This window comes from Mauremys reevesii, linkage group 15 (genome assembly GCF_016161935.1).
Source record: "Mauremys reevesii isolate NIE-2019 linkage group 15, ASM1616193v1, whole genome shotgun sequence".
Classification (NCBI taxonomy): domain Eukaryota; kingdom Metazoa; phylum Chordata; order Testudines; family Geoemydidae; genus Mauremys; species Mauremys reevesii.
Window position 1 is genome coordinate 31,705,085 of NC_052637.1, and position 14,281 is coordinate 31,719,365.

The 14,281-nt window shown below is 51.1% G+C and overlaps 1 protein-coding gene and 1 long non-coding RNA gene across 8 annotated transcripts in view; one reads left to right on the forward strand and one right to left on the reverse strand.

Moving 5' to 3' along the window:
* Positions 1-14,281, reverse strand: part of RAB37 (RAB37, member RAS oncogene family) — a 61,424-nt gene that overhangs the window by 19,857 nt on the left and 27,286 nt on the right. For 3 of the 6 annotated variants that reach the window (XR_005588375.1, XM_039501023.1, XM_039501028.1), the window contains exon 3: positions 9,872-9,982. Coding sequence is in view for 5 of the 6 variants with exons in the window: in XM_039501023.1 (XP_039356957.1) it covers positions 9,872-9,982 (111 nt within the window). In the remaining variant the exon portion in view is untranslated. Of the gene's footprint in view, positions 1-166; positions 288-774; positions 1,053-9,871; positions 9,983-14,281 lie in introns of those variants that run through there. The other 3 variants (XM_039501026.1, XM_039501022.1, XM_039501024.1) reach the window with 2 other exon arrangements.
* Positions 412-11,665, forward strand: LOC120383217. 2 transcript variants are annotated; one of them, XR_005588376.1, is made up of 5 exons: positions 412-568; positions 4,230-4,408; positions 5,488-5,579; positions 9,804-10,017; positions 11,202-11,665. It is a non-coding gene; the product is annotated as an uncharacterized LOC120383217 (long non-coding RNA). The 2 variants fall into 2 exon arrangements; XR_005588377.1 differs by lacking the exon at positions 5,488-5,579.

Below are 14,281 nucleotides of genomic sequence, written 5' to 3' on the forward strand. Positions count from 1 at the left end.
CAGGGGAAGTCACATGGGCCCCCTTGGCAGACATGAAGCCAAGACCCTCGGGGTTAGTTCCCAGCTTCCTCAGGCTGTGGGGCCAGGTCACAAAAACGGCTCTTTCTGTGACCCGGCCCACAGGTGCTTTGGGAGAGCTTCCCTCTCCACCGCCATAGGAACATACCCGCCTCTGTCGCATGCAGGGACACAGCAGCCCCCGAGCTCGGCCAGCCCCACACTGGAAGGGCAGGGGAGGGCAGGGCACCCCCCCCCCAGCTTCAGAGCGGATCCCTGAGACCCAGGGCGCGTCTGACAGGCACGGGGGGGGGGGCAGTGAGCCTGGACCCGAACCCTTCCCTCCCCCACTAGCCCCTTCGCTAACTGTCCCCGCTGCAGAGATGCTGTCAACGCGCTGCCGGCAAAACCGCTCAGCTTCCTCCCGAGCCGGAGGCGTGTGAGCGGCACCAGGGCTGCAGGGGGAGCCGCGGGCACCAGCGAGAGAGCGAGCGAGCGGGGTAGAAAACCGGCCCCCCAGGAGCGTGGCCACCGGGAAGAGGCTCCCCCGCCAGTCCAGGCTCCGGGGCAGGTGGGAGCGGGTCGGTGGGGCCGGCCAGCCCCCGCCAGCACTGGCCCATCGCAACGCCCGGGGCCCCGGGGGAGCGACCCGCCCCGCCCCGCTGCCCAGCTGCGCTGCCCGGCGGCTCCGACCTCCCGGCCCCCGGGCGCAGGCAGCGCTGGGCGGCTCGCTGCGCCCATCTGCCCTCCCCGCCCCCCGCCGGGGCGGGCTCCCACCTTGCAGGCGAGATCGTAGCTCCGCCTGAGCGACTGGGAGCGCTCCGGGGCCGCCGCGGGGCCGCCGTTCTGGGCAGGAGCCGCGGACCCTGCCCGGCCACTCATGGTCCCAGGAGCCCGGGGCCCGGCAGCGAGCAGGAACTAGGAGAGGCTGGGCAGCGCCCGCCCCGCTGCTCCTCCTCCCCGCGGCCCGCCCCCTGCCCGGCCCCGCCGCTCTCCGTGCCGGGGACCGGACCGAACCCGGGACCGGAGCGAGCCCGGCGGCCTCCCGCAGCCAGCGACAGCCGGGCCCGGCCGTTGCTCTGCGGGCTGCGCAGAACCGAACCGAACCGAACCGAACCCCAGCGCCCCGTGCCCCGGACCGAGCCGCTTCCCTCTCCCAGCCCGGGCACGGACCGGGCCCGGCGGTGCCACCCCGGCCAGACCAGAACCCGGTCCCCTGCCCGGACCAGACCCGGCGGTGCCACCCCCGCCAGAACAGAACCCGGTCCCCTGCCTGGACCGGACCCGGCGGTGCCACCCCCGCCAGAACAGAACCCGGTCCCCTGCCTGGACCCAGCTGTGCCACCCCTGCCAGAACAGAACCCGGTCCCCTGCCGGGACCGGACCCGGCGGTGCCACCCCCGCCAGAACAGAACCTGGTCCCCTGCCCGGACCGGACCGATGGTGCTACTCCAGGCAGAACAGAACCCGGTCCCCTGCCTGTACCGGACAGATGGTGCCACTCCAGCCAGAACAGAACCTGTTCCCCTGCCCAGACCGGACCCGGCAGTGCCACTCCAGCCAGAACAGAACCCGGTCCCCTGCCGGGACCCAGCTGTGCCACTCCAGCCAGAACAGAACCCGGTCCCCTGCCCGGACCGGACCCGGCGGTGCCACTCCAGCCAGAACAGAACCTGGTCCCCTGCCCGGACCGGACCCAACGCTGCTCCCAAGCCACCCAAGTCCAGCAGAACCCAGCCCTCCCTTCCTCTGGGCTCAGTGAACTTACTGAGTCTCCCCTTGGCCCGGGGACTGGATCCAACTGAGCCCCTGTCTGGCCGGTCCAGTTTGGTCCCCTTCACTCCCCCATTCAGGTGCCCCATCCCTCTTCTCCTCCGGCTCAGCCCCCTGCCCGCACTCCATCTTCCCCAGCCTCTCTGGAGCCAGGTGAAGGGGAGTTGGTTTGACTCCCGTGGGAGATTTAGCAGCGCTAGGTGAGGACGGCTTTACAGCTGGGCACAGTGGACCCAGCTGGATCAACTCATCAGCCTGCATCCAGCCAGCCAAAGCCCAGAGCCACAGTTGGTTGTAGGCTGCTGCCCAGGGAGGTGTGGGCCTGTCCCATGGAGAGGGCCCTAGGCACTGGGAGGTGGGTGGCCTCAGATAGTGACAGTCATTGTGTGAGTGCCTGCAGGCTGGTAAGGGGGACAGCTGCTGGCTCATCTGGAGCGGAGGGACCCAGAGTGCAGGCTGCATTGCCCTGTGCATGTCTGTATGGACATGCCGTGGCTATGTGCATGTCCAGCACCTGGGTGGAGGAGAACATAGGGGAAGCCTTCAGATCACACTCCGGCCGCTACCTTCATGGACACAAATCTGACATCAGGAATCATAACATTCAAAAACTAGTAGGAGAACACTTCAACCTCTCTGGTCACTCAGTAACAGACTTAAAGGTGGCAATTTTGCAACAGAAAAGCTTCAAAAAACAGACTCCAACGAGAAACTGCTGAACTTGAATTAGTATGCAAACTAGACACCATCAATTTATGGTTGAATGGAGACTGGGAATGGCTGAGCCATTACGCACATTGAATCTATTTCCCCATGTTAAGTATCCTCACAGCTTCTTGTCAAACTGTCTGAAATGGGCCATCTTGATTATCACTACAAAAGTTTTTTTTCCTCCTGCTAATAGCTCATCTTAATTAATTAGCCTCTTAGAGTTGGTAGGGCAACTCCCACCTTTTCATGTTCTCTGTATGTGTACATATCTTCTTACTATATGTTCCATTCTATGCATCCGATGAAGGGGGCTGTAACCAGGGCCGGCTCCAGGGGTTCTGCGGCCCCAAGCAGCCAAAAAAAAAAAAAAAAAAGCCGCGATCGCGACCTGCGGCAATTCAGCGGGAGGTCCTTCGCTCCGAGCAGGAGAGAGGGCCCCTCCGCCGAATTGCCGCCGAATACCTTAAAGTGCTGCCCCACTCAGGAGTTGCCGCCCCAAGCACTTGCTTGATAAGCTGGTGCCTGGAGCCGGCCCTGGCTGTAACCCACGAAAGCTTATGCTCAAATAAATGTGTTAGTCTCTAAGGTGCCACAAGTGCTCCTGTTCTTTTTGGGGATACAGACTAACACGCTGCTACTCTGAAACCCTTCATGAGAAGGGCTTATACTTTTTGGTTTGTCCTCAGAGCTAAGACATCAACCAGCACACACTAGAGACGGGGCTTAATTTGTAATGAAAGAGGTGCCGGAGCTCAAGCAATTTTTTTACATTCATAACTGATGCAGCAAACCCGGAGATGCCAGGGCTCTGAACTGCCAGGCCCAGAGGTGCCGGGGCTCTGAACTGCCAGGCCCAGAGGTGCCGGGGCTCTGAACTGCCAGGCCCAGAGGTGCCGGGGCTCAGCTTTGGCCAGCCCTGGCACAAATTAAGCACTGACGAAAGAGGGACATGAACCAAAACCACAGAACTGGATTCTGATCCAGATTCAAACCCCATCTCCCCGGAATGGACTGAAACCATGCACTGGTTTGGAAACTCCCACAGCTGGGAGGGAGAGGGAGATTGTGTGTGTCAGTCTGTTCCTGATTTTTCCCAAGCTTGGAATGCTCCAACTCAGCTCATTCTGCAGAGCAGGGGGAGCTGCCAAGAGGCATGTGTGACTTGTGAGCCCACAGTCTCCCTTGAGTTGTGATGAATCTGTCCGGCCTTGTGCTCTGCCTCACTCCTCGCTCCTTAGCACTGTCTCTTTACCCCCCCACTCTTAACTTCAGGTCTTAGTTCATGCTGCCCCTATGACTACATAACCTCTCTCTGCCAGTCCACCACAACACTTCCCTTTTCCTTCAAGTCCCTCACTGAAACCCACCACTGCTGTCAGATTTTACTCTTTGGGGGTGCTCAGATACTATGGGGATGGGCACCCACCTAGGACAGAGAGTATTTCATTGATCAGTTACGACTCTGTCTGCTCCCATCCTCATGTCCTGTCCTTTGATTGCATCTCTCCCTCTTGGATGGTAATCTGCTTGGGGCGGAGACCTGCCTGACATCTCTAAAGTGCCATGCATGGCTGCAGCACTGAACATATTAACCCCACTCACCGTTCTCAGCAATCGTTAAATTGCCCAACTGGGGAACAAAATTAAGTCAACCTCACCCTAGCTTCACACAATGAACCCAAAAAGTTAGAAACTGCTTGAAGGTAGCTTCCTGATCATTCCTGGATAATCTGCTGTCTTCCCTCCAGTGGTGCCCGACACATACAGCAAGCAGAGAGCAAGGAAGCATGCATCACCATGGATAGCAGACATCTCTTTCCAGGCCAGCAGAGCAGAATGGAATCCAAATAGCCATTGATTTAGGCCACTCCGCAGGTCCCCTCCACCCCGTGGCCTCCACCTGTCTGAGGACCGCCTGGAATAACAGGTGAGAGATGGAACAACCTGGAATTCTCCCTTACCACAGTCTTTTTACAACCCTATTGTTTCCCGTCAACCTCAAACTCATTTACAAGGACATTTAAGAAAGATGATGAAATTAAATTCATCTTATAGAAGAGGTTGACTGGGAGGGAAACCTCCCAGCCATATACTGGCTGGGCACTGAAGGGAAGGGAAGGAGTGGGGAGGGTCATATAATCATTAGTTGATGCATTAACCTTGCATCTTGCTGGTCCCTCTGGTTGTATAAACATAGCAATGGGATGTGCTCTCATTCCCTTCATAAATCAGCAATGGAGCACTTAGTCGGGGAATGGGGCGGTAACACATCCCACTGGACTCATCATTAGGGGAAGAAAACAAACCACTAACAAAGGAGCAATTTCTCACATCATGTAAACCAAGGATTCCAGCTAGCTGCTGGCTCTGGGCGAAACCCTGGGACCCGAGATGAGTGTGCCCATCTGTGAGTTCTACACGGGTCTGGTCATTCCTCATCTGCACTAGGTAGATTCCGGGGCAAGGCTTTTCTCACCCGGTGGAAATCCAGTTTGAAAACAACCTGAAATCTGGCACTTTTCAAGCCTCAGGAGAAAAAACAAACAAAAAACCCCAGAAAAATCTCTGGGACTGAAGGGAAAAGCTGGCAAACGCGACTTTGATCATTATGTGACATTTGCCAACACTGTCCAGCTCACTTTGCACCTGGCTTGCATCCCTCCCTCTCAGCCTTGATCCGTCTAGTCTGATTATACTGCAAGTGCTTTGTGGGCAGGGACTGTGTATTCCTAACCATTTGTACAGCACCTAGAACCACCCTGATTGGGGTTCATGGGTGTATCTGCAATACAAATATTAACTACCAGCGAGTCATAATTTTACATCTGGGGAAACAGTCACAGAGAAGGTAGTGACTTGTCCGAGGGTACACGCAGTCTTTGACAGAGTCTAGAACAAACACCAGGTCTCCTGATTTCCCGTTTTGTGTTCCGACCATGCTACCTATGTTAAACTAAATATCAGGTGTTACCAAGTTCAATGGCCTCTTCCCTCCCCACCCAGCAGATACTGATCTCCTTCAGTCCGAGCCCTGGCCACTGCAGATTAAGAAACAGGTTGGAACATCTGGCAAAACATTCAAACTCAAACTGAAAAGGGTAAATATGATCCTCTAACACCTCTCAGGTCTAATTCAGATCCCATCTAATGCAAGGGGGTGGGGGAGGGATTTGCAGAGCATAGGAACAACAAAAGGGATATCACAGGAGCAGTGGTGTGTGAGAGCCAGGGTTGCTTTCCTCTTTGTGTGACAGCAGTGTTATGTTACCCAAACACTCCACTTTGCTAATGCATTTCAGGTGATGCACTTAGTAGGGAATCACCTCCATGGTAATTATTAAGCACCGGTCCTCACTATAACAATACCACAGGCATTGTGACAGACAGGACCAGATCTTCAGTTGGTGTAAATTGGTGTCAATTTACACAATGTGAGGACAATCTTGGGACAGATTCTACCCTCAGCAGCGCTGGGATAATTCACTGACTGCAATGGGCCTGATTCTGCCCCAGTGCACATCTGGAGTAATTCCATTGAAATCAATGGATTTACACGTGTGTAAAACTAGTAGGAGTGAGACCAAAAATCAGGACTTGTTTCCAGCATGCAGAAGTTCTGCTTTCACTGGTCTACAAACTAAATGAGGAATGCAAATGTAGGGGGGATGGCAGAGATATGCCCCATGCAGGTGTTTCAGTTACCGGGCTCTTGCTGGTCACCGGGTTTTGTTTTGGCCAAGACTTTCCTCTACCCCTCAGGAGAGAATAGTGTAGGAACCTGTTTCCAGTCTTTCTAACTGTACTAAAGAATATGCCCATGGAATATATACTCATAGGCCAGGAAACGGAACACAGCTGAGGTCCTTTGGGCGGATGTATTTAAAATGATCTCAAGTTATTAAAAGCTTCTACCGGGGGCTGTAATAAATGAGGATTTAATAATACCAGGAAAGATTATGATTGTCCACAACTCTGGGTGATAATTATGTTCTGCAGACCTGAAATTCCTCCTGCAGTTTCAAGTGAATAGGTTCTTAACGTTTTTGTCCTGAACCGATAGTTGCTCTTTACCAGTTACCATGTTCCACCCCAGAGAGGGTTGCATTTCAGTGGTGGGTGAAGTACTCCTTATACCACTTCTATGTATGGCACAATCTTGTCCTTGTGAGTAGGCTCCATGCTACAGTGGGGGTGGTAGAGGGAAGTGAGAATAGAGCGGTGCATTTTGCATGTCAGTCAGAGGAGTTATTCTGCTGGTGCTGGAAAGGGAGGGTCGGGGTGGCCAGCCGCACTTAAAAGGAAAAATGTCCCTCCAAACTCTGGATCTAGAGCCACATCTGAATGACCTGGCCCAGCTCTATAATTAATGTATCCTAATCCCAACGCCCATGGATTTAGGGGTCATGTGGATTCACACAGCTTTCTAGAACCCAGTTTCCTGGGTCAGGAGGATCTCTAGGCTTATGCTATGTAAATACCACCTCTACCCCTTTGTGGTGACACAGCCAGGCAAGCGACAGCAGGTGATGAAAGGAACACACAGAGCCTCTTGTGTGAAGGAGGGATGTTTGCCTTTGTTCCATTGCAACAAAGGAACACAGGGAGGAGAATTTACATAGCTATTGTGTTCCCTGGCTGGGGACAAAGGGGAACCCGTTATCAGCCAAACCTATCTGCTCTTCTGATTTGCATTTTGGAAATGTGACTGACCGCAGAACTCTCTTCACCCCAGGAAACAAAATGGCCTAGCACAGCAGTCACCCGCTCTGCAAGGCCTCTGTAAACCACTTCCCCTTAGTTCTCACCAACACAACACTACAAGAGAGACAGGGTGGGTGGGGTAATCTCCCTCATTGCACCAACGAGTTTACAAGCTGGAAATATCTTATTGGTGCAATAAGAGAGAGCACCCCACCCACCGTGTGTTTATAACAGGGGTCAGCAACCTTTCAGAAGTGCTGTGCCGAGTCTTCATTTATTCACTCTAATTTAAGGTTTTGTGTGCCAGTCATACATTTTAACGTTTTTAGGTGGTCTCTTTCTATAAGTCTATAATGTATAACTAAACTAGCGTTGTATGTAAAGTAAATAAGGCTTTTAAAATGTTTAAGCTTCATTTAAAATTAAATTAAAATGCAGAGCCCCCCGACCGGTGGCCAGGACCCGGGCAGTGTGAGTACCACTGAAAATCAGCTCGCGTGCCGCCTTCGGCACATGTGCCATAGGTTGCCTACCCCTGGTCTATAATAATATCCTAGGACCGACACAGGTACAACAACACTGCATACTACCACAAGAGGGCAGCCTTGCTCCATCCAGCCTTTAGGCATTTCCTGCACTCCTAGATCATTCTTCATCTCTGAGACCCAGCTGACCATGAGGTTGTTAGTAGCCAATTATGATTATTCCCTCTGTTCCTCAACCCAATTTGGAAAAGGAAATCCCTGTTATTAATTGCTACCTGACACCCAGACAGCTTCATCCTCTCCTCACTGAAGGGGAATAAGGGATTAGACCAAGCATGCTTATCCAGACGAGAACACAACCATCAGGGGAGACACCAGCCCAGCTCAGTCTTTAAAGGTAATGGATGCAGTTCAGGCTTCCAGGGCCTTGACTGAAAGTGGCTCGCCAGCGCAAGGGTTTAAGCAGCACGTACAAAGCTACAGTCTCCCAGTTGTAGGTGCACCAGAGAAGCAGGCGAGGAGTGAGCTTTCCATCAACACGCGGTGTCTCTAATTCAGAGGGAAGGGGTATGGGCTGCCTCTAGGCCTCTGCCCCATAGAGGAAACAGGTGCAGGCCAGGATGGCTGAAATGTGAACGGCCATGTCGGCATGCAGGCAGCGCTCAGGTGTGCAAAGAGAAAGCAGGTGAATGGTCTCCAGAGGAGCCAGAAGAATATCCTTCAAAATCATTCTCAGCTCATGGGTATTTCCAGGAATCTCGTGGCATTCCAGCAAGGTTCCAGAAAGCCTGATCCTGCACCCTGGGTGGTACAAGGAATGTTGAGGTTGTAAAGATGGACACAGAAAGGTCAGTGGGGCCAGGACTTGCAATGTCTCCACATGTCCGACTGCCCCTGAGATGAGCAAGAGTCTGCGTGCATTGTGTTTGCAGGACTGGGTCCAGGAAATGCAAAAACTGGGTTAATGGTTGCTTTATTTTACCAGAGCAGTGCAGAGCTCCTGGACCATATGAGTGAATCTGGATCAATTTGTTCAATGGGAGCACCCTACTGATAGATGGAAAATGCAGATATGAACTATATAGCACAATGAACAAGTCCGTATTACCAGTCACCTGCTCGGTGGAGTTGCAAGTGTCTAACTGTGTGCAAGTGTCTAGCTGAGAGCAGAACTTGTCCCACTGTGTCTATAGCCCCCTTTCAATGGACGTATATTAGAAAGTTCTTGGAAGCCAACACTATAATGGAGCACACAGCTAGACTTCCACTATAAATCCTGTGTTTTCACCAGTTTATAACTTTCCTGGACATTTACCTTTTGGGCTGAAACTCTGACTGGTGTGACTCTGGTGAATTTCATTGAATTGAATCCGATTGGTCAGCTCTGAATAGCATGCGTCGGTGACACAATACTCTTTCCCCAGTTTCTGTAAATTGATTGTATCTGGACAAGTCACAAAACGTCTAAACCCAACACAGTAAACCCGAGTTCTCAGTGAGACAGAGTCACTGGCAAGGTTGGAGGAAAAAGTTAATTTGCAATTTGAAAAGTGCCACCTTCACATATTCGCATCAACAAGTGGTTTTGCTTTTTCGGGACAGTACTGGGCAACTCCATCATGCAGCACAGCTTAATTGTGTGTTGCCACACGTTGGACAGCTGTACAGAACACATCCAGGTTTTCCCCTACATAGAGAGTGCTGCTCTTTAAACATCCAGAGAAGGGAACATCCGCCTAGTTAATAAACATGATGCCCATGTCTATAGAATGTCACTGGTATGCCACGGGCACCCACTTTTCTATATTTTCATGGACTCCAGCCAAGTGGCAAAATCCTATTTTGATCCATCCTCATGTTTCCCTTAGCCCTGTTTTTAGAAGGCCGGCTAGATCCTCGGTGCAAGTCACAGCTCTGATTTTGGGTATAACTTTCTGCAGACAGCACATCACTGCTGTTAGAGGAAGCAAATGTAACCCCCTCACCCCCCAAAACAGGCTTTACTTGGAGAATGTAATGCCTCTGCGATTTTGATACGGTGTAGTACTGGAGTTATCTTTGTATGCCATGTTTTCAGGCGGCTCTTCTGATTGCTTACTGTCCTCAGACAGTCCTATATTCCTTTTTTTAAAATAGTCAATACCACTTCCACTAATGAACGCTCGGCTGCAGAAGAGCAGAGTAGCCAAAGATTCAGCCCTTACCGTAAATCCGATGCCCACGGTGGCAGAAAAAGAGCCGGGAATGAACTTGCCCTGGTCAAACTGAACCAGCAGTGATGTCTTCCCCACTCCGCTGTCTCCGACCAGGATAGTCTGTAAGAATCAAAGAGGGCCATTAGCATCCCCTGGTAAGTGACTCAGGAAGCTGAGAACTGCCTTTGCTGACTGGGCCTCTGCAGGCTTCTCCGATGCTGCGTGGGAAAGATCATGGCAGTTCCGTGCCCCCTTTCCCCACGTACCTACAGCTGGGTTATTTGTTGCTTGTGAAGTGCCTGGATCCCGCTGAACACATTCTGAGCTGGTGTAAATTGCTGCAGCTCTGTTGAAGTCAATGGAATGATGCCAATTTCCACAAGCTAAGGATCTAGCTCCTAGGGTTTGATTCTGCCCTCACACTTGCTTTATGCTAGCTTGACTCCAATGACTCATTTAGAGTTACTCCTGATTTACACCAATGTACGTGAGAATCAGTCTCACGGCTTCTCTGAGGGATCCAAGCAGCAGCAAACACCCAAGTGTTGAGGGTGGGGGGACCTGACCCAGCCGACTGTCATTAACCCTCAAGCACCAGGGAAATGGAAAGCTCTTTTCGGAGTCCTTAGCCAGCACTTTGGGGCCAGAGACCACTTGGGATCACAGGGCTCAGGAGACTCACTGCAAGTCATTAGGAGTTGGGCTCCTGAATCTCTAAATCCCTCTTGGGACTTAGCCATCTAAACCGCCTAGGGCTTGCAGTGCTGAGCAGCACAATGCCTCAGCACCTGTAGAACCCGGGGCCCAGCACCCTCAGCTCCCACAGGCTTCAGCTCAGCCTCGTCAGTGCATCGCAGGAGGTGCCTCGCACCGCCCGGGACCAATACTGCGAGTGCGTTAGCCACGAGTACGGGCCTGGGCCAGTGACAATGAAGTACAGGGAAGGAGTCCCATTGATTTCCATGGGTGCTGGATCAGACCCCCAGGGCTGCAGCCCATTGGAGTCAATGGGAATTTTAGGGGGAGCTGGATCATATCATAGGTGAGAAAAGATGTGAGTGTCATAGGACTAGTGGGCGTATGTGGGTGTGTAAAGAGTCTCTCAGGATCACGCTGGCTCCTCACATCCTAATATTCTCCAGGGAGCCCCCTCTCCCTCCCTTTGAAATGCGTCCCTAACGCCTCTGTTCTGCTGCAGCCCTGCCACTGCACAGAGCTCTCCTTTGTTCCTGACGGAAGGGAAGAGCTGAGCAGGGCTCATACACCAGTAGTCCCTGAAGCCAGGAGTCCGCTACCCTCTTACACCCAACCTTCCTGTTCCTCTTTCCCTCGGCTTTAGGGGCACAGAGTTTTGTGAAAATCCAACCGCATCTGGCTATGTGGTCACCGCGTCTGATCAGCAGCTTTCATGTGCAAATAACGGCTCCTGCTACACAGAGCCCCCTCAGAGGAGCTGGTCAGCCCGACTTCCTCTTTCTCTGCCTCTGTGGTGGGGCCTATTCCGCATGGCTCTCCTGGTGAATTCTCAGTGATCTCAGAAATAACTGAGTTCCAACATGGAAACCATCCAGTCCCGCGTATTAACCGCACAGAGCAGCGCTACCCAGAAGCCAGCCCTAGAGATGGAGAATTATGATGGCTCCCTGAGCTTCTCTCCTTTCAGATTCAGTGAGATGCCACCGTCCCACAATAAACTCCTACCTCATGGCCTGAGAAATGTTATGAACAGAGCTTCTCATTTAAACTGATCCACTCTCCCTGGACCCTTCCTTTTCTCTGACTCTTGCCAATGTACTTCCTGAAAGCACGGTTCCACTCTGGAAAGTGACCCCATAAAAATGCGGGGTGCCATATTTGCATCCATGTTTATTCCAATATTTTTTTCCCCAGCTGCAGTCCCTGCAAACTCAACCTAGGATTCAAAAGTCAGGCTAGATTCTCTCCTTGCATATCATCACCAGTAATAAAAGTGCTGCCGGCCTTAATTTACCCCCATGCAATGCCATCGTCTTCAGATTATATCCTCAGTGATGCTTGATGTAGTGTTTATAATAGTGTAGTATCCCTTTAAGTAGTTTGTGAGCCCTCTAATGATGCTCACCATGTTCTGTTTTAGAAGCCACCAGAGCCCAATTGGATCAGCAGTGTGTTTATCTATAGCTAGGCCTCTAATCTTACGTACATTCCTCAAACACAATTATTTGGTCTCCACTGTTCCTCCGTGGTTCCTTTATTTTATGTTTGTTGCCTGAAGGGCAAAAACATCCAGGTAACCTCATAAACAAATAGGTTGCACAGGTGTAACTGATTGGCTCTGTAATGGGAATTTAGCATTCGTTTCTGGTGATGATGCACAAGTAGGAATAGAATCCAGATCCCCAGCACCCCTGCCCCTTAGCCGTGCTGGCTCGGCAGGGCTAACGGGAGTAAACTAAGCCTTATTTATGTCACTAAAGTCAGCACCTACAACTCTGACGCTGGAAGGAAGAAGGTGTCAGTTTTACATGATCTCTTTTTAGAGCAAAACTGGATGTTAATGACACCACCTAGCTCTTATCTAACACTTTTCATCTATAAATCTCAAAGCCCCTTACAAAAGAGGTCAGTGGCATTATACCTGTTTTACTGATGGGGGAACTGAGGCATGGGAAAGTGAAGTGACTTGCCAAAGGTCACCCAGCAGCCCAGTGGCAGTGCCAAGAATAGAACCCAGTTTTCCTGAGTCCCCATCCAGCGTTCTGTCCAATAGGCAACTCTGAATCAGGGCGAGCAGGGACTTGAAGCTAGAGTCTCCCATGCCCTAGGTGAGTGCCCTAATGCACCCCCCCACTTGTATTGCAAATACACTTTATAACGTCTCGGTTTCATTCTGTTGCAGAATAAAAACAAATGTCGAAACCTCGACATTTTTCGCAAACTGGAATTTTTGTTTTGCAGCCAGCCCTAGTGCTGCCAGCTCCCTCCAAAGGCACCGCGCGGGATGGGACCCGCGGGCAGTACACGTTTACTGTGAAAAGGTGCATCACATTTTTAAATGAAATTGCTTCATCTCACTCCTTTTGTGTCTGCTTTTCATGAAGTCGAGAGTGGTAGAGATTTTGCAGGCACCAATGTTCTCAGATACTGAGCTCAAAGTCTCATGTGGGAGCATTAGCAAAAACTGAATATTACCTATGTGCACAAGAGTATTTGGGCTGGAAGTGGTTGCACACCTATCCAATCAGGGACCAGAAACAATATGCCATGACTTATCCCATCAACTACAATACAGCTCAAATAACAAATAACCAATATTCACAGAGAACTGCCCAGGGTCAGGCCAAAACGTTTCAAAAATTACCCCCCAGAATTGGATACTGGATAAATGAGAGGAGATTGCAGCCTGTTTGTGGAATATCCAAGGGGGAAAAAAAACCAGGCCACATTCATTATCAATTATTTTTTCAGCTCTAATAGTGAGTGTAAGGTAGGGAAAAGACAGAAGAAAACCTCAGGATCGAAATGCTTCGGTTACATTTATTTTTCTATTTCTGGCCTCCGTTTAAAGCAAAGATGGACCCCATGCTATAAAATCCAGATCTAGATTTTGCATTCTCACAAATGTTGAGGATGCTTGGATCCAGATGTGTGGTTCACTCCATTACAGAGGGAGGGGCAAGCCCCCCAATTTGGAATTAGATTCCCTTCCAAAAAGTCAGAGTGGGAGCTGGAACTGAGGTTTTGTTTCCAACCTGTCACTAATTGAAAGGGAAGCTGCATTGTGAACTTCGCTTATATTGCAAAGAGAAAGCCACAATTAAAAAAAACCAAACCCTTACATGTAATAAAAGTAGTTGACAGGAAAGCTGCCATTTCAACACGGCTCAAGAAACAGGAAGAGCAATTCAACATGTTGTGATAATATTTGGCAATTATACAGTGCATTCCATCTTCATAGCACTGCACAATCCTCCACTGGCTTAGCCACACAATCCCCCTCCCCCCTGTTCCCCAGGGGTAGGACAGTAACTATTATCAGCCCCCGTTTTACTGATAGGGAAACTGAAACATTGAGATTAAGTGACTTGACCAAGGGCACAAAAGGAGTCAGCCGGCTCAGTGCTCCCCTGTATCCATACTCCACTTGCCACGGAAGAGCCAAAGTGACTTCACACAGCAAGTCAGGGGCAGAGCCAGAACTCAGGTCCCAGCCCAGCACTGTAGCCAGTATACCACGCTGCCTCTCTGCTGAATGTTGCCAGATGAAGCACAAAAATGACTCACCAGCTCTAACAAAGGGCCGGTGAGGATGGCAAAGCTAATGATACATTAATAACCCACCATAGCTGAATGGGCAATTACCATTCGGCATGGTTGGTGTTTTAGGTACACACAGTGTTAAATAACAGTCCTCCAAAGGAGTGCCCTGCAAGAACTTCC